Consider the following 27254-nt stretch of genomic DNA (forward strand, 5'->3'; position numbering starts at 1 on the left):
TAAAACTGTGGTAGGTAAGGGGATATGATGAAAGAGAGGTGGTATTGTAATATAGTTGGTAGAGGCCAGGAATGATCAAAACTTCCTACAAGGAACAGGACAGCTGCCAACATGAGGACAGGCCCCAAATGTCAAAGTGCTGAGATTGAGAAACCCTGCTCTAGACTCTTTACCCAGCTTCTTTTAATGCTATTATCTTGCTGAAGCAATGCATTCATCACAACTAAGAAATTAATGCTGGATCAATACTATGGACTCCAGAGTCCACAATTTAATATTGCCTGAGGGTTTCTCATGATTTACCAATCTAAGGATTTTCGGAAAAGAGAATCACAGAGGTAAAGTAGCTTTCTCCACATCTGGTGTCAGGGTGCATCATGTCCACATCACATCACTGGTGATGTTGAACTCGCTGCTTTGGATCAGGTGGCATCTGCCAAGTTTCCCTTTTCAACCTGTATATACTAAAGAAAGCCTCTAAACCCACTGAGTTGTGTCCCAATGGAAACATTAAATATGATTAAAGAACTTGAATTCATGGTAAGGGACAGTGTAGTTTCATGGTGAGGAGGACACAGGGAAGAACTGATGGAGTGTATGCATTCCTCTTCCTGTTTTATTTTTCTTACAGCATTTCTCCCACCTGGCAGTGTGTACATTTATTTACTTGGTTATCATCTGTCCCCACCACATTAGAAATCAAGCTCCAAGGGAGAATACAGCTATTTTCTGCCTCTAAAGACAAATACCACAAAATTCATGTTTGAGCAGTATTTAAAGAGACGTTAGGTGGGAAGAAAATCATAGGCAAGTGTCCAAATGACCACTTACTTGGCTCCTGGCCTCCTCTCTTACACCAGCAGTATTACTTGGTGTTTGTTTAATTTATAAAAATGGGATGTGCTACATATAACATTACACCTCCCATCCTTTTCATTCAATAAGTGTAATTTTGAAATTTATCCTTTTATTTATAAAAGTGTAGCTTTAGTTCAGTAGCTTTCCACTGGAGGTGATCTTTGTCTTTCAGGAGATATTTGGCAATGCCTGCAGACATTTTAAAAAATATTTTTATTGATTTCAGAGAGGAAGGGGGGGGGGGAGAGAGAGAGACATCAATGATGAGAATCACTGATTGGCTGCCTCCTGCACACCCCACACTGGGGATCTAGCCCACAACCCAGGCATATACCCTGACCAGGAATCAAACTGTGACCTCCTGGTTCACAGATTGACACCCAATCACTGAGCCATGCCAGCTGGGCTGCAGACATTTTTGATTGTCACTAGCGGAGGTGGCCTAATGACAACTACTCGAGAGAGGCCAGGGTTGCTGCTGAACATCCTGCAATGCACAGCACAGCTACCCAACACAGAATTATCTGGCTCAATAGTCCAGATGCCCTGGGCTCTTTCTTTCCTTGAATCTGTGGACTCGCTTGATAGCACAGACCAGATTTACGTGATCCATTCCCCTACTGATGGACATTGAGGTTGTTCCAGTTCTCAGCTCTGAGAAAGAGTTTGACAGAGAACAGTCTCACTGATACAGTTCTCTCTTTCTCTCTCTCTCTGTAAGAGAACTGCTGGTAGCCACATTCTGTTCCAGGAAACACTTCCAGAATGGATGGACCCACAGACACCCCCTGCACTGCCTGGGATTCCAATTTTCTGCATCTTTACCAACATTTGTTGCTATTGTACTTTTTAATTTTTAGCTACCTGAAGAGCTTAAATGAGTAGCTCATTTTAAAAAATCTTTACACTGTCTGATTATTAATAAGGGCAAAACCATGAATAATTCACATGCTACAGCATTCTACAAAACTGGGGACAATACTTTGGCCAAGCATGCACTTCATTTTGTTCACCTCTGTCTGCATCTTGGGAATGTTTTAAACACACCATTTTGGAGAACAAGCTTGACTGTTTCTGCCAGTAGAGGTCACTTTCCCTCAGCGGTTCTCCACCAATGTCTTCCTCCCTTCCTCCCTTCCTTCCCTCCTTCCTCCCTTCCCTCCTCCCTCCCTTCCTTCCCTCCTCCCTCCCTCCTTTCCCTCCTCCCTCCCTTCCCTCCTCCCTCCCTCCCTTCCCTCCTCCCTCCTTTCCTTCCCTCCTTCCTCCCTTCCCTCCTCCCTCCCTTCCTTCCCTCCTCCCTCCCTTCCCTCCTCCCTCCCTCCCTTCCCTCCTCCCTCCCTTCCCTCCTCCCTCCCTTCCCTCCTCCCTCCCTTCCTTCCCTCCTTCCTCCCTCCCTCCCTCCCTCCCTTCCTTCCCTCCTTCCTCCCTCCCTCCCTCCCTCCCTCCCTTCCTTCCTTCCTTCCTTCCTCCCTCCCTTCCTCCTCCCTTCCTTCCTTCCTTCCTTCCTTCCTTCCTTCCTTCCTTCCTCCCTCCCTCCCTCCCTAGCCTCCCTCCCTCTCCCTCTCTCCCTCTCTCTCATCTCCCCCCAACCCCCCACCCCCACCTCCTGGAAGAATATTTGACAATGACATTTTCACAATGTGGGTATGCTTCTGGCACCTAGAGGTTAGAGACCTGGGACTCTGCTAAAACCAATGCAGAGGACAGCACCCAACAATTATCTGGCCTCAAATGTTAACAGTGCCAAGCTGGAGAAACTGTGGTGTGGAAGAACCCTATTATATGAATTGGTGCTTAGGTACCTTTCCAGGTAGCTGCCCATGATTACAGGGTAGTGGGGTGGGGGTCGCCAGGGGCTATTGGGTTCCCAATCATTCCTGTTTTTTGGAGATGCAGAGCAGATAGGGCTAGATCGACAAGGGCTAGGTGGTAAGTGGGCATCAGGGTGCAAGGACAGCACGTGGGGTGTTGGCATATGAGGACCATCTGTGCACTGGATCCTGCACATGCCAGGCCAGTGCCACCTGCACACTATAACCTCACAAAATGCCCCCTGCTCTCTGAGGCCTGGGGAACCTCAGGTTCCCACACTGCTGGCCCCAGGTGTTTGGCTCTAGGCAGAGGGGCCTAGGAGGCCTTGACTTATGTACTTGACATTTAAAGGGATAAAATATAATCATTTCTACCAGGTTCATAAAGTCACAGAACATTAACAGAAGGGCACATTGCTTCATTTTTGAAAAAATGAACATAATACACTTGCATGCTATTTTAAGGAAAAACAATGGATTTATTTTTACTAGTACTAGTAAAGGATTCCTGTTTCATTCTTCTAGAATGGTTGCTAATGTCACTTTTTGCAATTTTGCTCTTAAGGAAATGGTGAAAGCCCTTCAGGATTTTATGTTTTAGTACTGACGACGTTGATTTAATGTGGACTCTCACATAATTTTCTTTTTAAAAAATACATATATTTTTTATTGATTTAAGAGAGGAAAGGAGAGGGAGAGAGACAGAAACATCAATGATGAGAGAGAATCATTGATCAGCTGCCTCCTGCACACCCCTCACTAGGGATTGAGCCTGCAACCCAGGCATGTGCCCTTGACTAGAATTGAATCTGGGACCCTTCAGTCCACAGGCTGACACTCTATCCACTGAACCAAACTGGCTAGGGCAACTCTCACATAATTTTCCATCTTCATTCATTCACGGGTAGATTTGTTCTCTCTGAACACTAATGTCATTTCTCTCTTTTCATTTCTACGGGTAATGTTGGAGTGAAATACATTTTCCACTATAGTTGAAAACATCCAAGTTCAAAACCAGAGCATCCAAAGGCTCTGGGGAACTGACTGTAGTGCTTATCTTTGGAGGCTGGTTCAAGGTGGTGTGACTCAATCTCTCCTTCTGAAAATTATCCTCAAAAGCTCACATAAAAGGCATTACAATGCTGGGATGGGAGATAGAAAATAACAGCCCACAATCAATAAAATCCAAGAGTGGGCAACAGATTTCATCCAGATCTGAGAGGTGGACAGCTGAATGGCGAGGACACTAAACTTAATGAAGGAGAAGGTTTCTGAGGTCCACGATAGGCTAATTATCTTGGGACACAGGGGGGTGGCCAGCTGATGGGTATTGGGGAATGAGATTCCTAAGACTCTTCATTCACTGATGAATTTTTTTGCTAATTCCTTATTTAAGGAATGATACCCAGGTGTATGATTTTTGAAAACAGAAAAATTCCTATGGTGAAATTTTCTTAAGGCATTTTACATGATAGAATAACTCTTCAGAGACATCTAACATCTCTTAAGGTGGTAATAGCATCACACTGAATAGTCTAATGCCATTGGGTATGGATTTTTTATCATGCATTTTTTCCAATGTCTACACAATTTCCCACATCCTATCTGCAATAAAACCCAGCGGGTGTCGTTCTGGTTTGAGGCTAATGCCCCTGTAGCAAACCAGTCTTCTGTTGGTAAGATAGAGACACAAGTCAATTAGTCATATGATTTTACTGGTAAATCAACATGTTGATTAGATAAAACCCATTTTCATAGCCACTGAAGACACATCAGTTTCTTTTTGTCATGCATCATGATGTAATGCATTTCATTAGTTAATAGATATTGGAGATTAGCATATATCAGTGGTGCTCAACTAGGGTGAGTTTGCAATAGACATTAAAGAATGATGAGAAAATTTTGGTTGTCATACTTGAGGTACCACTGGCATTCAATGGGTAGAGTCCAGGAATGCTGTTAAATATCCTACCACAGGGCAGCCTCCCACAACATAACCATTGGTATATTTACTGGGACTAGATAAAATTTATGGAGAATAAACAATTCATGGAGAATAACAACTTAAGGGAAACTGACATTAAAGATGTTTTTAGGATGACTTTATATTCAGTTACATGGTATAAATTTTATTTTTAAATTAATTAATAAATTTTTAAAAATCCTGACCTGAGGATATTTTTCCATTGAGGTTTTTTTTAATATATTTTATTGATTTTTTACAGAGAGGAAGGGAGAGAGATAGAGAGTTAGAAACATTGATGAGAGAGAAACATCAATCAGCTGCCTCCTGCACACTCCCTACTGGGAATGTGCCCGCAACCCAGGTACATGCCCTTGACCCGAATCGAACCTGGGACCTTTCCGTTCGCAGGCCGACGCTCTATCCACTGAGCCAAACTGGTTAGGGCTCCATTGAGTTTTAAAGAATGGAAGAGAGAAGAGAAAGACAGAGAGAAATATTGATGTGAGAGAAACACATCGATTGGTTGCCTCCCACACAAGCTCCAACCAGGGCCTGGGCTGGGGAGAAGCTTGCAACCAAGGTACGTGCTCTTGAACAGAATCAAACCTGGGACCCTTCAGTTCCCAGAATGACACTCCATCCACTGAGCCAAACCAGATGGGGCAAGGTATAAATTTTATTAATTCAAGTTTATTGTGTTCCTTAGGAATGTTTTACAGTTTTCTTGTTAACATTTTATGGTAAATTCTTCCCAAAGTATTTTAGTTTTTTAATTTCCATTGTAAGTTGGGCTCTTCCGTCCCTTATATTTTCTAATTGTGATTTTTATATGTCAAAGGAATTGACTTCTATAAATTAATATGAGACTCCACTGATTGTTTCTCCAATTTTCTTTATCTTTTTTTTGTCTAACTTTAGTGGCTACTACTGGAATTTAGTTCAATTTTATTTACTACCAGTGGCTCGGTGTATTAAATTCATGCACATTAAAAGGGAATTAATTAGAGGAAATATTTTAATATTGCTATTTGCCCTTTCTCTATAATAGAAGTGGGAGAGATGAAAGGAAATTAGTAGAATGTATATGAAAATAATATATAAATTTATTAATAAACAGTAACAAAAGGATATAACAGAGGCATGATATAAAAACAAAAACATGATATGAAAACAACCAAAACACGATAGAAGAACAGTGATGCAAACAATGACTGATAAAGTGATTAAACTTATTCTAATATCTCCCTGTACACCACATTAAGAGTGAAAACACTTTCAGAGTGCTTGAATAATTTCCCTTGTGCTGAAGTATTTAGAACTTTAACTTGAACGTCACATGCTCTTCAAACTCGAGAGAAAGCAACATATAACTGACCATGTGCGAAAATGGGTTCAGGTAGGAATATACCTACTCTGTCTAGAGTTTGTCCTTGTGATTAATAGTCATCACAAATGCTGGTATCACGGGAAACTGTCATTGAATTAATTTAAATGGGATGCCAGTGTCAGATGGGGACAAATCAATTCTTGGAATCAGAACAACCTCTCCCTCTGCAGATCCTGTTAATACTCCAGCTTCAATAATTGTAGGTTGTAATCTTTTGATAATAAATCTACTACCATTACAAAGACCCTATTTACTATTAAGATTTCTCAATAGCATGATGATTGTACCCACTTTCAATTTTAATTTATGACACGGCATTCCCGAAGGAGTAACACTATTAAGAAATTCAATGGCAAAATTTTCCTTTCAGCATCATCTGTTGAATCAATGGAATCATCACTCAAATGTGTGTGAAAATCTCCATCGAGTGTACCCAAAATGTCTTCATTTAATTTTTGAACGTGCTCATTTTTTTAACAAAGAATCGCACGTTTAGATATATTTTTAATATTATCTATAGATATAGTATTTCCAAAGGTAGCTTCAATAATAGATCCATTACAAATCATTTCACAGGGGATTTCAATAATATCCATTCCTAAATGAAAACTGCTATCAAATTTGTCATCTCCAAGTTTTACTAACCATCCACTATACGCAGAATCCTTTGATCTCATATTTGTTGTAAGAGACAACTTTATGAAACATCCACAAACATCACAGTACTTTAAACTCGTTTGTACTATGGCTGATCACATAGCATACGGCACAACAGTGAGACATTGTCAAAAATCCCCTCCGAGGAGGAGAACTTACCCACCAAATACAACATTCAAATTAATAATTTCTCTTAGTAATCTGTCTATGGCGTTTATAGCATGACTGGATGCCATGGTGCATTCATCAATAATGAGAAGTTGGGCCTTTTTAATATGTTTAGCAACTTCACTGTTTATATCAAGTCTAGAAATTGAAGTTTCATTTAATGGAATTGGTCATTTATATTGGGAATGAAAGGTCCTTCCACCTGGAAGTAAATTTGCAGCAATTCCTGTAGACGCTGTGGGTAAAACAGTACCACCACGACCTCTAATATAATGTATTAAAACTTTATACAGATACGCAGGTGAATGGGTTTCTTGGCTGGCAGGCCACTGACAGCAAGCTATCCAACAGGAGGAACGGGGCTCCCTCCTCCCTCCTGTCAGGGTCTGGCTTGAAGGCCGGCCATGCCCCCTGCTGGGCCAGACCCAGAGTTCTACCATGCCATGGCCTCTGCCTCAGCAACCCAGGACTGACTGCCGCTGGGGGCTCCTGGCACTCCGAGGGTGGGTTCTTTTCTCAGGCCTCGTGGGAAACAGCTCGGGGAGGGCGCAGTCCTTGGCAAGGTGACCCAGGACTCAGTGCCTCTGAGCTCCGAGGGCCGGTTCCTGCCTCAAACCTCGCCCTCAGGGGAAACAGCTCGGGGAGGGCACAGCCCTTGGCAAGGCAACCCAGGACTCAGTGCGTCCATGCTTTGAGGGCCGGTTCTTGCCTCAAACCTTGCCCTCATGAGAAACAGCTCAGGGGAGGGCGCAGCCGTCGCCAAGGCGACCCCTGCAGAACTGACTTCCTTCTAATTGGTTGAGCCTTGGATGTGACGGGCGAACACCCAGGGTTTTTATATAAATAGATGCTAATAATAGTAGGTACCTAATCATATCATTCCTAATACTGAAACATCCTTGCAATACTAAAAAAATCCTACACTCGGACAAAGTATGTATTTCTTCTGATGCACTCTGGATTCCATTTCAATATTTTATTTAGCTTTCTTTTTTCCTAAACTTTCTTGAGAGATATTGGTCTACTGTTTACTTTTTGGGGGGAATCCCAACATTTAGTGTGTTTTAGTTTCATTGTTACATTGCCTTGAAAAAAAGAATTTGGAAGATTATGTTATGAAAAAAAATCAATAAAAATCCAATATAAACAAGTAAAAACAATTATTATAGTTTAGTTAATTTATTAAACAGGATTTTGTATGTTGATACAATACACTTAATTTCTAAAGGAGAAACAAATACCAAGTCTAAACTCCCAACTTAGAATAAAATTTCTATTTAGGCTTTACTGGATTCTGTCTCTAAGATTCCTTAGTAAAATTTACTTAACTAAAACGTTTTAAACAGCTATTTCCAGCCTTCATTTTTTCTCATTTAAAAGAGTTTTAATTTTTATAGAGACTCACCCAATGTGTATACAGCAAAATATAGGTCACTGTCAAAAATGAAAGCAAAAAGCTTATGTTCTATGTTTTAACACCTTTCCCTGGTTCACTAAAGCTTTCTAATTCATACCCAAATTAGACAAGAAGTTAGCACATTTTAAAATAAATGTATAAGCATTATAAGTTAAAAACTGATCCCAAAGTTTGAGCCCAGGCTTGTTTTGAAGAGGAAAACTAGAATTTCCTTATACAGAAATGTGGAAAGAATGTACCTGATCATGTTCAACCTCTACAGGCTGCTTCTTAATGATCCAGGTGACGGACTCGGAGAGTGGGGGGGTAGTCAGGGATCCTGAGTAGGTCCAGTAGTCCGGGCAGGTGGGCATCAGGCAGGAAGGGTCGAATGACCCAAATTCCACTATGGTATCCTGGCCAAGAGAAAGGGTCACCACACTATCATTTCATGGTGATGACAACCACTCAGGAATCAGATGACAAGGCAACAACTCTAGGAGTGTCTGGGGACCAGCCGTGTCCAGAGGAGCTCCTTAGGTCCTCTGGACAGAATCACGCACGCCCATGGCTGCAATTAACTCTGTATTTCTGACACTCCTCAGTGGGAACAGCAGAACCCATTTTCCCCCTCCATTCTAGTGAGTTTCCAGCAGGTGGTCCCCTCTGAATTCTTGGGGGGCATGAGGTGGTGGCTGGTGCACAAATAAGGAGGCTTCCTTTTTCAAGAGACTAATAGCATCCTCCTTTCTAAAATGCAGTGCAAATTAGGAGCCAGGATCCTAGTCAAAGGGGAGTGAGAAAGAAGAAGGAAGGAAAGAGGGGGAGATGGGGAAGGAAAGAGAAAGAGCAACATATGGACTTCCAGGGAGCAGCCCCTTTGGGATTCTGAATATTGAACAACTGATCTTGGGGCTGGACAAAGGTATCCATCATGAAGGATATGGGTAATTGTTATTTAGAGGTGGACAAGCCAAGTTTCTCTCCAACTTTTCTCTGCTTCCTGCCTGAGGGAGGGTAGCTAGAGTCAAGAAGGCTGCTCTAAGTGTGTCCACAAGGACTGAGAGGGAGCAGGTGTCGGGAGCAGAGGAGGATACCGTAGTGGAATTTGGGTCTTTTGACCCAGCCTGCCTGATGCCCACCTGCCCGGACTACTGGACCTACTCAGGATCCCTGACTACCCCACCACTCTCCGAGTCCGTCACTTGGATCATTATGTTCCCAAGTCCTCGAATGCTCAGGCCATGGCAGCAAAACCAGTGGCTAGTGCCCACTAACAGAATCCACTGAGGTGAAGTACATCTCCCAATACAAAGGGCCTTGTTAGTGTCTCTAGTCTGAGATTGAAACATAAAATATATTTCAAGTGATTTACAAAAAAAAAATTACCTTATGCTTAATTGATGGCAATATATCCACCAATTTTTGTAGCTCCTTAAGATGCTTGTGTAGCTAAAGAACAATAAATGAGAAAACATTAAAACAATTGACATCTCACTTTGTCATGCAATTGTAACAGAATGTGATTTAAAATTAGACCTCTGGTGATTACCTAAAAACAATCCCCGGAAGTGAAACTGCACTTAAACTGACAATTTAGAATGTTATAAACGTCACTGAATGAAAGCAGATACAAAACAAATGAATAGGTTGTTTGCTGACAGGTGGAGCCCACAGTCTACAGGGAAAGGTGTCACCTTCTCCATTTGCTCCCCACTCTGAGCCTCACTGGCATTTGGCCTGCAGAAGCTCTGGAGGCTGAAGCTGTCCAGAAACCCCATTGTAGTAACCATGTTTTCCAGTTTCTGTATCTGATGCTTTGATATCTGACATCTTGCTGAACTAGAAGGGTGGCCCCTCCCAGGGTTAGCTAATTCCTAGAGAGAACAAACAACTGGGAGTATGCCTTTCATCTGCAAACCAACCAATCCAGAGTCCAGACCCCAGCCACCTCCTTTATAGGGTTCTTAATCTCTGGGTCACTATTCCTCTGCCCTAATCACCCGAGGGCCTGGGACCAGTCAACTATGAACAGCTGCTCTGCCCCAGAACCCACTGAAATTATTCAAAGCACCCAATCCTAAACCTGCTTATGCTGCCTCCCCGATTCTTTCCCATGGACTCCACAATAAAGACTTTTTCCATGTCTTCTTTATCTCTCACTGCTTCCTGACCATGCCTGGTGCTTTCCCACGTGGCCCTGGCTGGTGTGCCAAGGCCTCCTATTTTTAGGGATCTGTGAGTATAACAAAATTCTTCCTTCATGACAGTCATTTCCGTGTCAGTGTGTCTTCCCATACCTGATGAAACCAAATCCTGGGTTTCCTTTAAACATTCAATCTCCAGAGTGGACCCAAGCAGGGAGCTTGCAGGAGGCCTGCACCTGCAGAACCTGCAGGAGCTCAGAGGCCCTGTGCAGAGTGTAGTCCCCAGATTTTCAATCTAGTTCTCCAGTTGCTAGTTGTGTGACCTGGCAGGAAAGCACTTATCCTCCTTGAGCTTCACTTTCTTCACCTGAAAAACAGAGATGACACTATTGCTATCAGAAACCTCTTAGGAACATAAACAAAGTGGATAGTCACACAGCACTCATAAATATTACTCCCTTTTATGTTCATTTCCCCTAGTTGTTTGCCTTTATCTTTTTATTCCATTTAAAACTATTCTTAACTAAGCTCACATTTTAACCATTATTTATTTAGGGTTATTTGCTTTTATCCTTTTACATTAATGCTTACAAATAGAAATATAATGCCAACCACAGAGGTAATTTTAAAGTTTCTAGGAGTCACATTTAAAAAGATTTTTTAAAAGAGAAATTAATTTTTATAACATATTTCACCAAATATATTGAAAATATGGCCATTCATTTCAACATGTAATCAATATGAAAAATTACTGAGGCAGTTTACACTTTTTTCCATACTTCTTTAAAGTCTGTTATCTTACATGTATAGTATACATCAATTTGGAAGCTAAATTTTCATTAGAAATACTTGGCTTGTATTTAGATTTCTATGTGGCGTATATTGATATATATATTAATTATATATTATATATACATGGCTCTTACATAAATATATATTTATGGCATATATATATATATAAATTCTTACCCGAGGATATATATGCTTTTATTGATTTGGGGGGGGGAGGGAGGGAGGGAGGGAAGGAGGGAGAGGGAGAGGGGGAGAGAGAGAGAACACGCCAGAGAGGGAGAGCGAGAGAGAAACATCGATGTGAGAGAGAAACATTGACTGGCTGCCTCCTGTAAGCACCCAACTGGGGATCAAACCCACAACCTGGGTATGTGCCGTAACCAGGAATACAACTGGAGACCCGGATGCACTGGATGATGCTACAGCTGAGCCACACAGGCCAGGGCTTACATTATATCTATTGGAAAGCATTACTCTACATGTTTGTTAGCTTTTTCTCCTGTGCCTTGCCCCTGTACTGTACTTTAACTTGAGATGTGCTATTTCCTCATTTAATTAAAGACCTAGTAGGCCTAGAGCTTAGTGCAGGACTGGATACACAAGGACCCTCCAGGTGACTTTGTGAGGATGATCATAGTAAATTATTTTATTAGAGCACCAGGGCTGTAAAAGGCACTTTGATGCTGAACCCAATTAACCTAGCACAGTGGTCGGCAAACTGCGGCTCGCGAGCCACACGCGGCTCTTTGGCCCCTTGAGTGTGGCGCTTCCACAAAATATCACGTGTGGGCGCGCACTTACAGTGCGATTGAAACTTCGTGGCCCATGCGCAGAAGTCGGTCTTTTGTGGAAGAGCCACACTCAAGATGCCAAAGAGCCACGTGTGGATTGCGAGCCGCAGTTTGCCAACCACTGAATTAGCACATTATCAGCAGAGGAGACTGGAGCCCACACTTCTTGGTGCTCAGTTCTTTCAGCCCTATTTGTTAGTTCCCTATAGCTACAGATACCTCTGGGGCCGTTAATATAATCCCAAGGGGCTCTTAACCTGCCCATTGTTTCTCAAGACTACTTGAAAGTTAATGAAAGACAACACAGGCTGGGTGTCCTGACTTAAATTATCTGGGGATTGACAGAATTATTTGTGAAGAAAAAAATTGTAAAATAAATACAATAAAGTTAAGCCCTCAACATAGTTCTTGGAAACTGCAATTTTAAGCAAAATGACTTATAAGGCAACCAATTTTACTATAGGTTCACTGATATACAGAAATATGCCATAGAAACTTAACTCTTATTCATTATATCCATGAGCCTATGATAATACTGGTTAGTCACAGTTTCCAAGCACCCATCCACGCCTGTAGGTGAGCACTTACTATACTATTGTTCTCCAAGCATTATTTGTGTTCTTCACAATTAAATGGAGAAATATAGAACAACTTTCTAATAGAGTTCAGTTATAATATCGGCCAGTCCTGTCAGACAGAATGGTTCTTTCCTCTAACAATGGACATTTCCAATATGGTAAGTGCTAGCCACGTGTGGCCACACAATTTCAATAAATTTATATTTACATGTAAATACAGACAGTCCTCGGGTTATATCGGACTTGACGTACGTCGTTTCGTGGTTATGTCACCATCTCCCATTTATTTATATATAAAAAAAGTTCCATCATTTTGACGTATGTACATATGTGCTTTATGTTTTTTATTATTTATTTACCACAAGTAAAGGTCAGGAGTTGTTATCTTTCTTTTACATTTTTTTACTGTTTCACTTCATTACTGCTGTGTATGTGCTCCATGTGAGTGACACAGGAGCTTATGTAGGTGGGTTCTGACTTATGGCGAAAATCACATTGTCACGCTGTAGGAACGGATCTCCGATGTAACCCAAGGACCTACTGTACATACATGAAGCTAGTGGCTACATTTATACAGTGCCATTCTATTCCAAGTTGTTCTACAAAGAAATGTATCTCTTCTAAAAGTAAGGAGATCATGACGTTAAGAATCATTGGACTAGTAACAAAACTGTACTATTTCTACTCTAGATGATAGTCTTTGTATTTCACTAAATTAAGAATTAACATAATTAAATGTATTTTTTCATGGTCTAAGATCTCATGAAAGTAATTTAGATTACTTTAATGTGACAATTAGTCTAAATTTCACGGGAAAATACACTAAGTGAAACTGATTTTATTTTCATTGTGGGTAACAGGTGCAAGGATTTTATCTTTATTTTATCATGTTACCAGTCCCCACAATTAAGACTGTCAACATTTACTGTCTGCTACTTGAGATGACAGCAAACAGCAATTTGAGTTTACAGCCAGTGATTAGCCAGGGGGGGGGGGGGGCGTGGGCAGTGAAGGTAAAGCAGGAACACAGGGCTCTAGTGAAATGCTGCTTTCTGAAATTGCCGTATCTTCCTCCTTCATTGACAGCTTAATTTGCTTCACCCCATCCTAAAAATGGTCAAAGTGAAACACTTGAGGGAGACACTGAGCCTATGATGATGAGAAAGATGGTGATGAGGATTATAATCCCAGGATCAGAATAGCCACCAACAGGGAGTCCTCTCTGTGGCAGGCACAGCTAAGGACTTGCCAGTTATCTCTGCTAACCTCCAACATTCTTGGGTCACTCACTCTTGGTCACAAGTGAACTGGGCCTTCTGCTGGGGTACTGAGCTGCCAGAAACAATGAGGATTATCTTTATACCAGGATATAAGCACAAGACATGCTCACGGGCCCAGGGCAGCAGAGACCATCCTGGGTGAAAACAGGGAGGGATGGTGTCATATGACAAAAGCAAAATCAAATGCTGATTGTCACCTGTTTTTCTTAGCAACTTACATACAAGAATATCTAATATGGGAATTAATCAAGGGAAGTCCCATTTCCCCAAGCCACCACTACTTTTTGTTGTTGGTTTTTTGTCAGCAAAAAAGAAATAAAACTATCTTAAAGATATGAGCATATTGATTTTAGACTTATACCTTTCAACTTTCTGTTAAGAAAAGTAAAACTTTATTAAGCAGATAAATATCACTATTTTTTTCCTATTTAAGCCTCAAAGTGCCAGTGTTGAAACTGGGTAGGATGTTGGCCTGCTGATAGGAAGCCACACCCAGCAACCAGAAATGTATTAAAACTCTGGGCAGTTCATTTTAATGAAAACACGGTCAATGTGGAGGAAATAAATATACTCTCAAAATACATGTATGAAGCAGTTTCAAGGCAATGGGTTTAACTAAATTAGCATTACTAATGAATTCCTTTTTGTAAAAAACAAACTGCAATGCTCTAGCAATTTATATTTTTATTTTAAGATGAATTACTCTTTTACTTTTTAAAAAATGTTCTTATTGATTTTTAGAGAGAGAGAGAGGAAGGGAGAGGGACAGAGAGATAGAAATATCAATGAGAGAGAAGCATCATCAATCAGCTGTCCCCTACAAGTCCACCACTGGGGATCGAGCCACAACCTGGGCATGTGCCCTGACCAGGAATAGAATTGTGATCTTCCAGTTCATAGGTCAACGCTCAACCACTGAGTCACACCAGCAAAGCTCATTGGATAAAATTTTAGAATATAAATACTTCCCTTTCTCAAACATACATATTTAAAATAACAGGATTTCAAATACCCTATATAATAAAAGCCTAATATGCAAATTGTCCCCTCGACGGGGAGTTTGACCAGGGGGCAGGGCCGTCTGGCCAACTGCCCATGGCCCCTCCCCCCGCTGACCCTGCCCCCGCTGGCTGCTACAGCAGCAGGCAGCTGGGGGAAGGGAGGCCCTGGCCTGTGGCCAGCAGCCTCTAGGGACCCTACCGATGCACGGATTTTGTGAACTGGGCCTCTAGTATAAAATAATGCTTACCTTGTTAAAGATATTCAGTAATTACAAGTCAGCTATGGCCTTTTAGCTTTAAGAACAAAATTATACACCAAGACATAAAAAGATAGACACTTCAGAGATAAGATATATACTGTACAAGGTGAGCATTGCTGCCTAAAGCCAATCACAATTCTTAAATGAAAAGTAACAGTTTATCGAGAAGTGGTTAAACTTACTCACGTGCCTCATAAAAACCCAAGATTATGAAACCACAAATAATGTTAATCCTCAAACCCAGCAGACAACAATGAATGAATGACCTACATTACTGGATTTCACAGACAATATGTCTGTCCTTGAAGATGGGACCATAAGCTGGATGGGTCACAGGGAAGATAAGCTTTCTATGCTACATGCCTTTTGCTATCACTGATTATTTATGTATGACATTAAATTTTACTTACACATTCCTCATCTGTTTTGCAGACTTAGAAATGTGTGAAGAAAGAAAAGATTCTAACAGCCTTGTAAAATCACTCATAAATCATGTACTTATTAAATGCCTCAGCTCTTAAACTGTCATATATATATATATATGACAGATAAGCAAAAAAAAAGTACTAAAGGTTACGATAACATTGAAAAAAATCCCTTGATTCTTATCAGATTGACCCTTCATTTTCTCATCTCCTGATATAGAAAGTCAGCCTCTTGCAATTCTCTGAAATTTAAATTAGAGGTTATGTTTCCATGTCTTAACTGAGAAAGCTTAGCTTCCTCCTTTCACCCACTTCTTTTTCTGAGAGTATGTTCCTAATCTGGGGTTGCCTAAGATTTCAAAATACATTTCTTAACCTGTTTTGTGTGCCGCCCCAGTGCAGCCTTTGATATGCACTTTCCTCTTCCCATCATATTTTCACAATATTCACCTTCTGACAAAATTCACTTAACTTTTACTGTGTTCCAAGTATGAGTGGTGGTAAACTTTTGTATGGCAGGTGTGTACAGGGCACAGGAATGGAAGCTTTGGTGAATTTCACCTTTAGGTGAATTTCAGTCCTGGTACTGAGTTTACAATTTCTGAGTAAAGGAGGAAAGCCCTAGAAAGCTGAAAGGTTTTCATTTAGAAAATATTTAAGAACAGTGCAGTTCCTTACCAGGGCCCAGAAGGGAAGGTGGGCGGGATGAACTTTGGTTCACTGTAGATGCCAATGCAGGCTGAGAACAGTAACCTTTCTGAAGGATATGCAGGGGCAGATTATGTGTAGGGTGTAGGGCAGCTTCCCACCAGAGATTTCTTGACTTCTCACCATATTGCAGCAAGACTCTGAAATAGCAAAGTGGAGATACCCAGATTGTAAGTAAAGGAAAAAGGGAAAGCAAAAAGCAATATGGTTTTCACTGTCTGACAGAGAATAAATCCTACCTAAATTAATGTGTACACATCTTCATTACCTCCCCATATTTCTCAACAAAAATAAATGGTGGGTGGGGATTACACTGATTATAAGAACGACTTTCCAGGAGCCTTATAGCAAAAGTTGTTAACTCCTGCCACAAAGAATCATAGGCACCAACAAGGTTTGTATTTTGTAGTTTCTTCCCCTCATGCTCCCAGGACTGCATACAAAAGAAAAAGGAAAGAAGAAAGAATTGAGAAGTAGAGAAGGCCCAGAGTAGTCCAAATGACACAGCTATGCTACCGACCTTCTGCTCTGGGAGTGGCTGTGAATCTTTCCGGGGAAGATCAACAAGGCAGGTCTGAGTGAGACCCAGATACAGGCTCCTCGGTTTCTGCAACTGCAACACCCCCAGCATCCGAATTCTTTGGGACAGCTGTTCTACTTTTAAATGGACAGAACTCTAAGGGGGTGTAGTTGTCCAATGACACTCAGGAGTGGAGAAGCAGGTTAGAGAAGGAAGGGGCGATTCCCTGTCTCCTCCCCACCATTCTTCAGAGAATTCCCGCCGGGACTGTGGCCATCCTCCCGAGGTCAACAGCTGTCCCGGCTCCGGGACGCATCGTAGAGTGTGGCTATGTGTGAGAGGGTCCCTGTCCTCTCTATTAGGCCAGGTCCCCTTGCTGCCCACGCTCCACATCGCCCGGGAACCTTACCCGAAAGCTCTGAGCACAAACCCCTGCACTTGCTACAGGGATGAGGTTCATGCGGGCGGCCATCTTGGCCACGCCCCCTTACGCCTCGCCACGCCCCTCACGCCTGCGCGTCATTCGCTTACGTATTCATATTGCGCCCCCGACCGCCCAACAATGCCTTAAGCCACGCCCTGGCCACGCCTCCTAAGGGCACCTGGGCTTTGCTCAGAGCCTCTTCCACGGTGGAGCGCCTGCGCGCTAACGTGGCCCCGCCCCTCCCCTCCGCCTGGGTTCAAACCTCCTCCTAGGACGGTCTTCGCGACGCCTCTGAGGGCAGCAAAGCTACGCCCTGCGGACTGGGCGCGCCCTCAGGTTCAGGGTACGTCCTTGCGTACACTACTCCGTGGCCCCTCCTCTCTATTGGTGTTCATCCTCCTTCTGCTGACTCCACATCTGTCCCTTGTGCCCTGTCCCTGCTTTTAACTCTAGTCATTCCTGTGCCTGAGTTTACCCCTCCCGCAGTCTCTGGGCTAGGCCAAGGCCACGCCCCTACCCACAGGGCCGGCGCCTGCGCTCCTTCCCTCGGTTCCAGGCTCTGCCCCTCTGGTCCTGGTCGCATTTCTTCCCTCCTGCATTCCACGCCCTTCTGTCTTGACCAATTCCGACGTTCTGTCTTTGATACGTGGCAAGATCCATTGGCCAGGCCCATCCCGCTCTTGCGCATTTTCCTACATTCGGTCTTGGCCTCTCCCTAGGTTCCCAGGCCACCCACTGTTGGTTCCTTCCCGACTAACTCGCGCTTCCCGCTCTCCCTCCTCTGGTCCTGGGAAGCCATGGAGGAGTGGGCGGGGCCCATGAGTTTCCAGAGAAAACCTCCCAGGTCTCAGAGCTAGAAGTCAGAGGCATTTATTTAAGGGAACAGGCCTGGGGATCCTAGATCCTCGTCTAGTAATTGACTTTTCTTCATATTTTTCCCAGCTCCAAACACCACAACTATGAGCAGAATCCGGATCGGAAACATAACTGGGAACCTATTGGAACTGTGTTCCTACCAGCCCCTCGGCTGACCTTTAGTGCTAAGCAACTGCACGGAGTAAGCATGTGCCTCTACTTCAGATGATTTTTCCTAGGCACCCTGTGTGTAGGGCCTGTGGAGACAATACCACACTTAAACCTCTGCCTACGCCCCCCTATTCTGAAATTATCTTCTTTACTCCCTCCAGTTACAATTCTGGGTCCACAAAAAAAAAGTGAAGCGGTTATTACCAGCTTTTTTTTTTCCTGCCCCGAAATCTCTGAATGGGCCCTCCTGGGGGCAGGGCACTTTCCATTAACCATTCAGGTATTCATTAGTTTAAATTGCATTTATGAAGTACTGAGTTCCAGTGACAAGAAAACCACAAGAAGCTTACAGCCTGAAGTTCCCCCCCCACTCGAATTTGGAACAAGATTTGATGAGAAAGTTAAGGAAGGTGTAGTATGGGGATTGTTTACTAGGTGGAAAAGGACTTGGCAAATGCTGGTCTTTTTTTAAATTGAAATATAATTGACATATAACATTATACTAGTTTCAAGTGTACAACATAATGATTCAATATTAGTGTATATGTTGAAATGATCACAATAAGTGTAGTTGCCGTACATCTCACTACTCAGTTACAGATTCTTTTTCTTGTGATGAGAACTTTAAGATTTACTCTCTTAGCAACTTTCAAATCTATAATACAGTATTATTAACTGTAGTTGCCATGCTGTATGTTACATCCCATTACTTATTTATTATTCAACTGGAAATTTGTACCTTTTTACTCCCTTCACCCATTTCACCCCCTATTCCCACCCCTCATTCCACCTCTGGCAACCACCAGTCTCTTTTCCATATCTGAGTTTGGTTTGTTGCTTTTGTTAGTTTTTTTAATATTCCACATATAAGTGAGATTGTATGGTATTTGTCTTTCTGTCTGACTTACTTCACTTAGCATAATGCCCTTCAGGTCCATGTTTGTTTTTGTTTTTTTGTTTTTTTAAAAAATATATTTTATTGATTTTTTACAGAGAGAAAGGGAGAGAGAGAGGGATACAGAGTTAGAAACATCGATGAGAGAAGAAACATCGACCAGCTGCCTCCTGCACACTCCCCACTGGGGATGGGCCCGCAACCAAGGTACATGCCCTTGACCAGAATCAAACCCAGGACCCTACAGTCCGAAGGCCGATGCTCTATCCACTGAGCCAAACCAGTCAGGGCTGTTTGTTTTTTGAGAAACAGTTTTTCTTGACTTTTAGTCTCCAGGGAAATCCTGATTCTTCATCATGATACCAAGAACTAAATAGGAAACAAAGGACGATAAAGAGTTTTATATAGATACTCTCAGTGTAAATTATGGCCACAATCACAAAGCACAGTGGATTCGATCAATTCTATGACACTCCAAAGCTTCCTTTTCATTTGAGAGCACAGGCTTTATTCAGGGCAGCATTTAGGTCACCACTCCCCATTATGGCAAGTTTCAACTCACATGTCAACTGCTTGTGGAAGTTTTGTGACTAAGTCTGTGTTCAGAGGGAAAAAGTTCTCTAATAAAACAACAAAGTCTGTGGTGGGTGCAGGATGGATGAGTGGTTGCAACAACCTATCTGGCATTTCAGATTTGTAGTAATAGAGGTCTAGCATGCATGTCTTTTAGGCAGTCCTCAAAAACAACATTTTTTACTATAGGCTTTTGATGACTTTCACACAATAGCAGGATCGAGGTCATTATTGCTGGCCAAACTTAAGGGCAGAAACGTTGATATACTGATTAATTCATATGCTTTGTATATCAGCCAAAACAAGGTTAGGTTAAGATTCTTTTATGAAAAGGAGAACCTCTAACCAAAAAGACACATGGCCCAATAGCCCCTCCACCTCTTTATAGAGGTTGGCAAAGGAAGTACCTATAGGCTAGGCTAAATGTGACAGGGTGACTGTCAGCCAAATAGAAGATTAAGGATGGAAAATGCTACTCTATAGAGCATGGCTGCAATAATTTTAGCCTAGAAAAAAATTATGACTTACCTAACTGAGAATACTCTTTTTGTATAACAACCCAACAATATTGGAAACAGTAAAACATCTAGGAATAAATGTCAGTAAAGTCTTGCTTTGACTATACAGAACCCATTTTAAAAGGCGAAAGATTTATGTGGTCTGAAGAGAAACCAGAGCATTACAGAACCCATTTTAATGTATTGGTCTTCATGTACAAGATGAGGCATGAAGACAAGCACACAGGCATTCTGTTTAAGAAAGTGTCCTTTAGCCCTAACCGGTTTGTCTCAGTGGATAGAGCATCAGCCTGTGGACTGAAGGGTCCCAGGTTGAATCCCGGTCAAGGGCATGTACCTTGGTTGCAGGCACATCCCCAGTAGGGAGTATAAAGGAGGCAGCTGAATTGCTGTTTCTCTCTCATGCATGTTTCTAACTCTTTATCCCTCTCCCTTCCTCTCTGTAAAAAAATCAATAAAATATATATTTTTAAAAAATGTCCTTTAAATTCCTACCTTAGGAATATTAAGTTGGCAGGATTACACTCACTCAGTTTGTCTGAATTAATCTTTATTTCCACACAGCAGTGATTAACTTTCTCTGAACTAGAAAAATGTTACCCTGTGAAAAAAAAGGGACAAAGTTCATAATGGTTATGGCTTTTTATTAACCCTCAAAATTTGATGAACCTTCAGATTTTTTTCTCATCTTAAAAAGGGCATATCATATGGGAGTGGAAACAAAAATATTCCAAAGCCTAGGATTTCTTGTTTATCAATGATAATGAAGTTGTTATTTTCTGGCCAAAAATGTAGAAAAAAATTGCAGTGTACCTCATAGGTACTTCATTTTCACAGTCTCGAGCTACTTAGAATGTCAGTTTATAATTCATATAAGTCAATTCAGTTTTATTAAATTATCAAATATTCAAGGGGCATGAGAAATGTAGAATTGAACCAAATATATCCCCTGTTCTCCAGAAACTTAAAGTTTGTAGGATACGAAAGTAAATCATGTTAGCAATAAATGCATGTATGGCTGTGAACAAAATGCTGTAAGAATGCAGGAAGAGAGAATAGAAAGTTATTAGTTTGGACAAGTTTACAACAAATAAAAATCGATAACAAAAACTAAAGAAAGTTTTCTCAAAGGAGATGATACTGAGATAGGCCTGTAAAAATGGCTAATATGTTTAAAGGTACAAAATGAAAAAGGGAAAGCTCCCAGTATTGAAGTTAAGGAACTAGTGTGAAAAGAACACACAGAAAGAACAGAGGTAGGATATAGCCCGCTTGCAGGGAGTAGCTGGCAGAATGGCTTAGAGGAGGATGGAGCAGCAGCATTAATGTGGATATGTCCTAAAAGCCCAACTTAGCTTCAGATCTTAACAGGTTCAAGAGTTTGGATTCTCTGACATAGGCAAAGGGGTGCTAATGAAGATTTCATGTGGAAATGACTTCATTGTAAATGACAAGGAGAAGTGTTGGGGTCCAGCGCCAGCAGGTCCAGGGGTCCCCAAAGGTGTGGACGGAGTCGGCGAAGAAGGAATGACACGGAGACAGCGTTCAGTTGATCAGCAGCCTAGCCAGGATCTCCAGCCAAGTTCTGGTCTCGATCTCCAGAGAGGCTCTGCTTTGGATTTCCAGTGAGGTTCTGTAGCCATGTTCCCTTGCTAGGTTCTCCAGCCAGGTTCTGTCCAGGCTCTCCAGTCAGGTTCAGTGTCCAGGTTCCAGTCAGGTTCTCCTGCCAATCTCTATAGTCAGGTTCAGTCCAGGATCCCTTGCCATGTTCTCCCGCTAGGCTCTGTCTCTAGGCTCTGAGGCCAGTCCCTCTCCAGGATCCTCTGGCATGCTCTCTCCAGCAAAGTTCTTCTGTCTCTAGAGAACGTTCTGTGTAGGTTCTGTGCCTAGGCTCTGTCTCTCTTGGTCCTGTCTTCCAAGCCCTGTGTCCTTAGTTCTGTGTTCTGAGTTCTGTGTGTTTCTGTCTTGTTACAACTGTATTTATACCAGTTGATTCAATCCTATCAATCTCTATTACAAAGGTTAGGGCGTTTCTTATCTCCATTCCAGGGAGAAAAGATTATGTAGTTTAAGCATGATTGTTCGTAGTTAAAGGGATTAATTACCCGCCTGGCACTTAGTTGAGGGGTTTTATTCCCTCCCTAACTTCAGGGGAAAATCCCTACCTGGGGATTCAACCTTTCTCAGAGAGGTGACCTTGGTTAAAACACAGCCCCAAGAAGGTGAGCAAACATATTAAGAACCGTACGCCATATATGCCAGGTCCCTTGAAACAGCAAGGATGGACCGGCTCCCGGCAGAGAAGGACAGAAATATCATTCAGTGATAGTGTTTTAGATGTCTGCTTATTAATCACTAGAGGCCTGGTGCACAAAATTTGTGCACAGGTAGGGTCCCTAAGCCTGGCTGGCGATCAGGGCCGATCTGTGGGGCAACTGGCAGAGTGATTGAGGGGTCCCTGCTGGCACGTGCCTTGGCTGGCCTGGCGCCCCCCATTCTTGCCGGCTGATCTGTGGGGCAACCAGCAGGGTGATTGAGGGGTCCCTGCTGGCACCTGCCTTGGCTGGCCTGGCACCCCTCCCACCCCCCACCGCCACCACCAGTCAGGGCCTTCAAGCCAGGGGCAGCTCCTCATTGAGCGTCTGCCCCCTGGTGTTCAGTGTGTGTCATAGCGACCAGTCGTTCCGCTGGTCATTCTGCTGTTTGGTCAATTTGCATATTAGGCTTTTATTATATAGAATGGGCTGTTGGACTGGGTCCAGCAACCAGGTAATTGTTCTTTCTTATTAGCCATCTTAATAAAAAGAGAAGAGTTTATTTTAATAATTTCAGAATGTGGAACAAATGAGTTTATTATAATAATTTCAGAATATGAAACAAATGATGTTAAAATCTCATAGTATGCTTGATTTTACACACACACACACACACACACACACATTTAGTTTCCTTTTATCTCCTGTACTTCCTTTTGTCAGTTATTTCCATTAACTCAAATACAAGGAGCAGAAAGGTACTATATAAAGGCCTAAAAGATGTTTCTAAAGTTTGTAGGATGTTTGGCAGCATCCCTGTCCTCTAACCAACAGATACCAGTAGTGACAACCAAAAATGTCCTGAGTTGCCAAAATGACTTCTGTAAGAAAAAAAAATCCACCACCCCCACCTCCATCAACAACCACTGAGTTAAAATAGTATTTTTCACAATAGACAAACTACTTTATCTTCCCATGTACCTTAACACTGAAAATTTAAAGAGAAAAGTAATTTTTACCTCCTAATTATACTGAAAATATTAGACTAATTACTATAAACATCTTGATACTGTTTTTATAGCATATCAATTTCATTTCAGTTTAAATGGTGAAGAATCACATTTATTAAAAATTCTACAACTTTTAGAAAATGAATGAGTAGAGCCAATAGTTTTTAAAGGTACAAAATGTTCAGCTGTTAAAAGTTTGATTTCTTTTAATGTGTCACAGCAGGGTACATTTCTCAAAACCCAATAAAATGTGCAGAGTAAAGTTATATTTGAAATGGTTTCACAGTTTACTAGTTTTAGGTGTTATGGTTTTATGAACACCTGTATGTGGTAATGAAACAATAATTGGGGTTAAGTTTTAAAAGCAACATTGGTTCTTCCTACCTCTTGTTTTATTGAAGGTAAATGAAGCATATATATCTCCACATGCTTTTACAGCTCTGATGATCTTAAAAAGGCGTCTCCCATGAATGAAAAGAACAACCCACATGTTTTCACGTGATCTCATATTTAATTTACCCTCCTGAGCAGTAGATCAATAGTTACGTGCTGAGAAACTGCTTTTCAATACTGTTGTGGAGTATGCAAAAACATGGAAAAATCAATTTCTTTTTCCTGTCTCAAGAGACTCGCTGTGTTTCCTATTGCTCATGGCAACAATAATCTCAACCTTTTATGTATGTTCTCTAAGCTTGGGACATTGAAAGCCAATAGTAAGGCCTGGGGTGGGGAGCAGGGGTGGGGTGGGAGAGGTCAATGGGGGAAAAGGAGACATATGTAATACTTTCAACAATAAAGATTGGATTTTTTAAGAAGGAAGTCAGTAGTAACATATTCAGAATGATTGAAACTGCTTTACTTGTCATCATTACCATGGCTACTAATAAGGTATTAGGCTCCAATATGTGGAATTGCTGAAATGAGCATTGTATGAAGCAAGTTTGATATGAATTCTCAGGAGGTTTAATACTTAAAATTGTACATGAAAATGAAGAGTAGATACAAGATTTTGAAAAGTATAAGAAAGTAAAGACAGTATATTAAGAGGCAAGAACAATAGTATCTAGTTCTGTGTTCCACCTATTTTATTGAGCTATCAAGTTCTTTATTAAATCATTTTTAGCATGTTTGAAGTGATCCATACCTTTTAAGAATCTTCATATTTTAAGTCAATGCCTTACTTTATAGTTTCTCTTTCTGTTCGCCTGCCGGGACCCATGAAAGTTGATATTTTTTAAAAAATTATATGTTCTTATTGATTTTTAGAGTGAGAAGGGAGACAAATGGAGATAGAAACATTGATCAGCTGCCTCGCGAACGCGAACGCCCCCTATTGGGAATTGAGTCCGCAACCCAGGCATGTGCCCTGACCAGGAATTGAACCAATGAAACTCTTAATTCATGGGTCGATGTTCAACCACTTAACCACACAGGCTGGGCAAAAGTTGATATTTTTAATCATTTCATTTTGGGCTGCTGTTTCTTTTGCAATTGTCAAATACTTTTCTAAGCAAATACTGGAATATAGAAAAATTAAAACGTAATTGTAGACTTTTTTGAAAAGAAGGATGAGATCACTGTGCATCTATACTACTTATGTCATGTGCCAGAAGAATACTCCAAGGAAAATTAATAGCCACAGATATTTTCATTATTAACTGAGAAAGATTAAAAAGAAATAAGCCTATTAACCAGCTCAAGAGTTATAAAAAGAACAAGAAAGCCAGTATAATGACAACAGGGGTAAGGACTTACTGAATGTAAATATGATTGATGAATCACAAAGCAGAAAGAAAAGAATTGAAAATTAAATTCAAGATCTTATTCTTTGATTAAACAACAACAAAACTAGATAAACCTCTGGCAAGATAATGGGAAAATGAGAAAAAAAATACACACCAGAAAATATAAAGGGAATATAAGCAATGAATGTAGATTTTTTTTTATGGCAAAGATATATAAAGTCCATGAGAATACTGGAAAATCTTAATAAAATGAATGGAAGTTGTCAATAGCCAAAATGGACTCAGAAAGAAATATGAAACCTATAATAAATGGCAATACAAGAAATGAAACTTTTGAAATAACACTTCTTCCATAATAGATATGGTCCACATTCTTCAACTCTGAATTTTGTATTTTTTCTGCATTTTAAGTATTTGTAAACATAGACAATGTTAGAAATCTTTCTATAACATTTCAAGATGGCAATATAAAAGCAGGAAAAAAATAAACTTTAAGAATCAGCACTTGAGCCCAGCTGGTGTGGCACAGTGGTTGGGCATCAACCCATGAACCAGGTCACCATTCAATTCCCTGTCAGGGCACATGCCAGTTGTGGGCTTGATCCCTAATGGGGGCATCCAGGATGCAGCCTATCAATGATTCTCATCATTAATGTTTTTCTCTCTCCCTTTCTCTCCCTCTCTGAAATCAATGAAAACATATATTTTTTTTAAAAAAAATTAGCTACATGATATTCTATGAAAATAAGTTTAAAAACCCAGGAAAAAAGCAGTAATTGAGTCTAGAAGCATGTTAAAAATCATCAAAATGAGTATTCAATGTAAGGAATTTATTAATATAATGCACCAAATGGTAAAAACTCTAGGATCATATTAAGAGATGCTGAAAAGACAGTTAATAAAATTCAACATGAATTATTGATAAAAGAAAATAGTAAACTGGAAATAAAGGAGACTTTTATCTTATAACACATCAAATTTAATGACTCACCAGATGCTGTGGAAGACCAGTAATCCCATGAAAGTGAGGAAGACGACAAGGTTCATGTTATCCCCATTACATCATCCTGTTCTGATAGTGCTGCTACAATGAGACAAAACGACAGCAACATCATGCAAGAAGATCCAAGGTTAAGGAAAGTATGTATCACCTATTAAAATATATTAATATTGGTCATCCGTGCTAGTTCATCATGGCTGTTTTGTACTTTTCTATGTTTTCTGTACAGAATTTGTGTTGCAAATTTTTTCTGTTGTTTTTAAAATGAGACAACATTGAGAAATCATAACTTAAATGGGAAAATATTTTCTCTCTTCAAATGAATGGCTTAGACTACAATTCAGCATTTTCCTGTCTTCAACTCTAGTCACGTAGATGATTAAGTAAAAGCAAAAGAGAGGTATTTGGTACTTTTATGACATTTCAGGCTAAAGGAAAGCTGAATTGGATTTCTGTCTCTAACATGGCTTTGTTCCTTGATGCCAGTTTTCACCTTTCTTACAATCTCTATTGACTTTTCCTTCCCATGATGACTTTATCTTGTCTAACATTTGCCATGATAACTTGATCTAGTCTGACCTTGTTTGCAGGGGTTAGTTATATTAACTGTTACTTCTAGGAAATTTCCGTTTTACCTAATAGTGACACTTCTAGAATGGGGGGGCTAACTTTTGGCTGCCTCTCCCTCTAGTCTAACTTCGCCCGACTCTGAGCCTTTGCAACCAAAGTGGAGGAAAGGCAAACACAAGTTTCCTCAGGTGGAGTTAGCAAACACAAATGGGTCAGATGATAACATACCACCCTAATTAGGAGGGGGAAATGGTGTGACTCTCAAAGTGTTGAAGAAGTGTCATTGTTTGCATTTTCTCATTGTTGCTTTAACAATCCACACTTTCTATTTAACATCCGGGTCACCCAACCTAATTTTCCCACTCATGGTTTTCAAGCCACAAGGCCGAGGTTGGGGAGCAAATGCATGAAGAGGCAGCATGGAAGAGAGGACAGCCCTGACATGGACCCTCTGTGCGGCTTCTGCTGGCCTCTACAGAGTGCCCCCCAGGGA

At 41.2% G+C, this 27254-nt stretch overlaps 2 protein-coding genes across 18 annotated transcripts in view; one reads left to right on the forward strand and one right to left on the reverse strand.

Annotated features, from left to right (window-relative positions):
- CA5B (carbonic anhydrase 5B) overlaps positions 1-17562 on the reverse strand; it is a 75736-nt gene extending 58174 nt beyond the window's left edge. For 5 of the 16 annotated variants that reach the window (XM_059679563.1, XM_059679546.1, XM_059679556.1 and 2 more), the window contains exons 1-5: positions 16746-17148; positions 16196-16365; positions 10544-10757; positions 9633-9695; positions 8504-8659 (exon numbers count right to left, since the gene is read on the reverse strand). The gene's annotated coding sequence lies outside the window, so the exon portion shown is untranslated. The other 11 variants (XM_059679553.1, XM_059679561.1, XM_059679560.1 and 8 more) reach the window with 9 other exon arrangements.
- CLTRN (collectrin, amino acid transport regulator) overlaps positions 17404-27254 on the forward strand; it is a 39103-nt gene continuing 29252 nt past the window's right edge. The window contains exons 1-3 of one of the 2 annotated variants that reach the window (XM_059679565.1): positions 17409-17512; positions 18112-18226; positions 26186-26331. In XM_059679565.1, coding sequence (XP_059535548.1) covers positions 26281-26331 — 51 coding nt within the window. In that variant the 5' untranslated portion in view covers positions 17409-17512; positions 18112-18226; positions 26186-26280. Of the gene's footprint in view, positions 17513-18111; positions 18227-26185; positions 26332-27254 lie in introns of both variants that reach the window. The other variant, XM_059679566.1, reaches the window with a different exon arrangement.

The sequence above is a fragment of the Myotis daubentonii genome, chromosome X (assembly GCF_963259705.1).
Source record: "Myotis daubentonii chromosome X, mMyoDau2.1, whole genome shotgun sequence".
NCBI lineage: Eukaryota > Metazoa > Chordata > Mammalia > Chiroptera > Vespertilionidae > Myotis > Myotis daubentonii.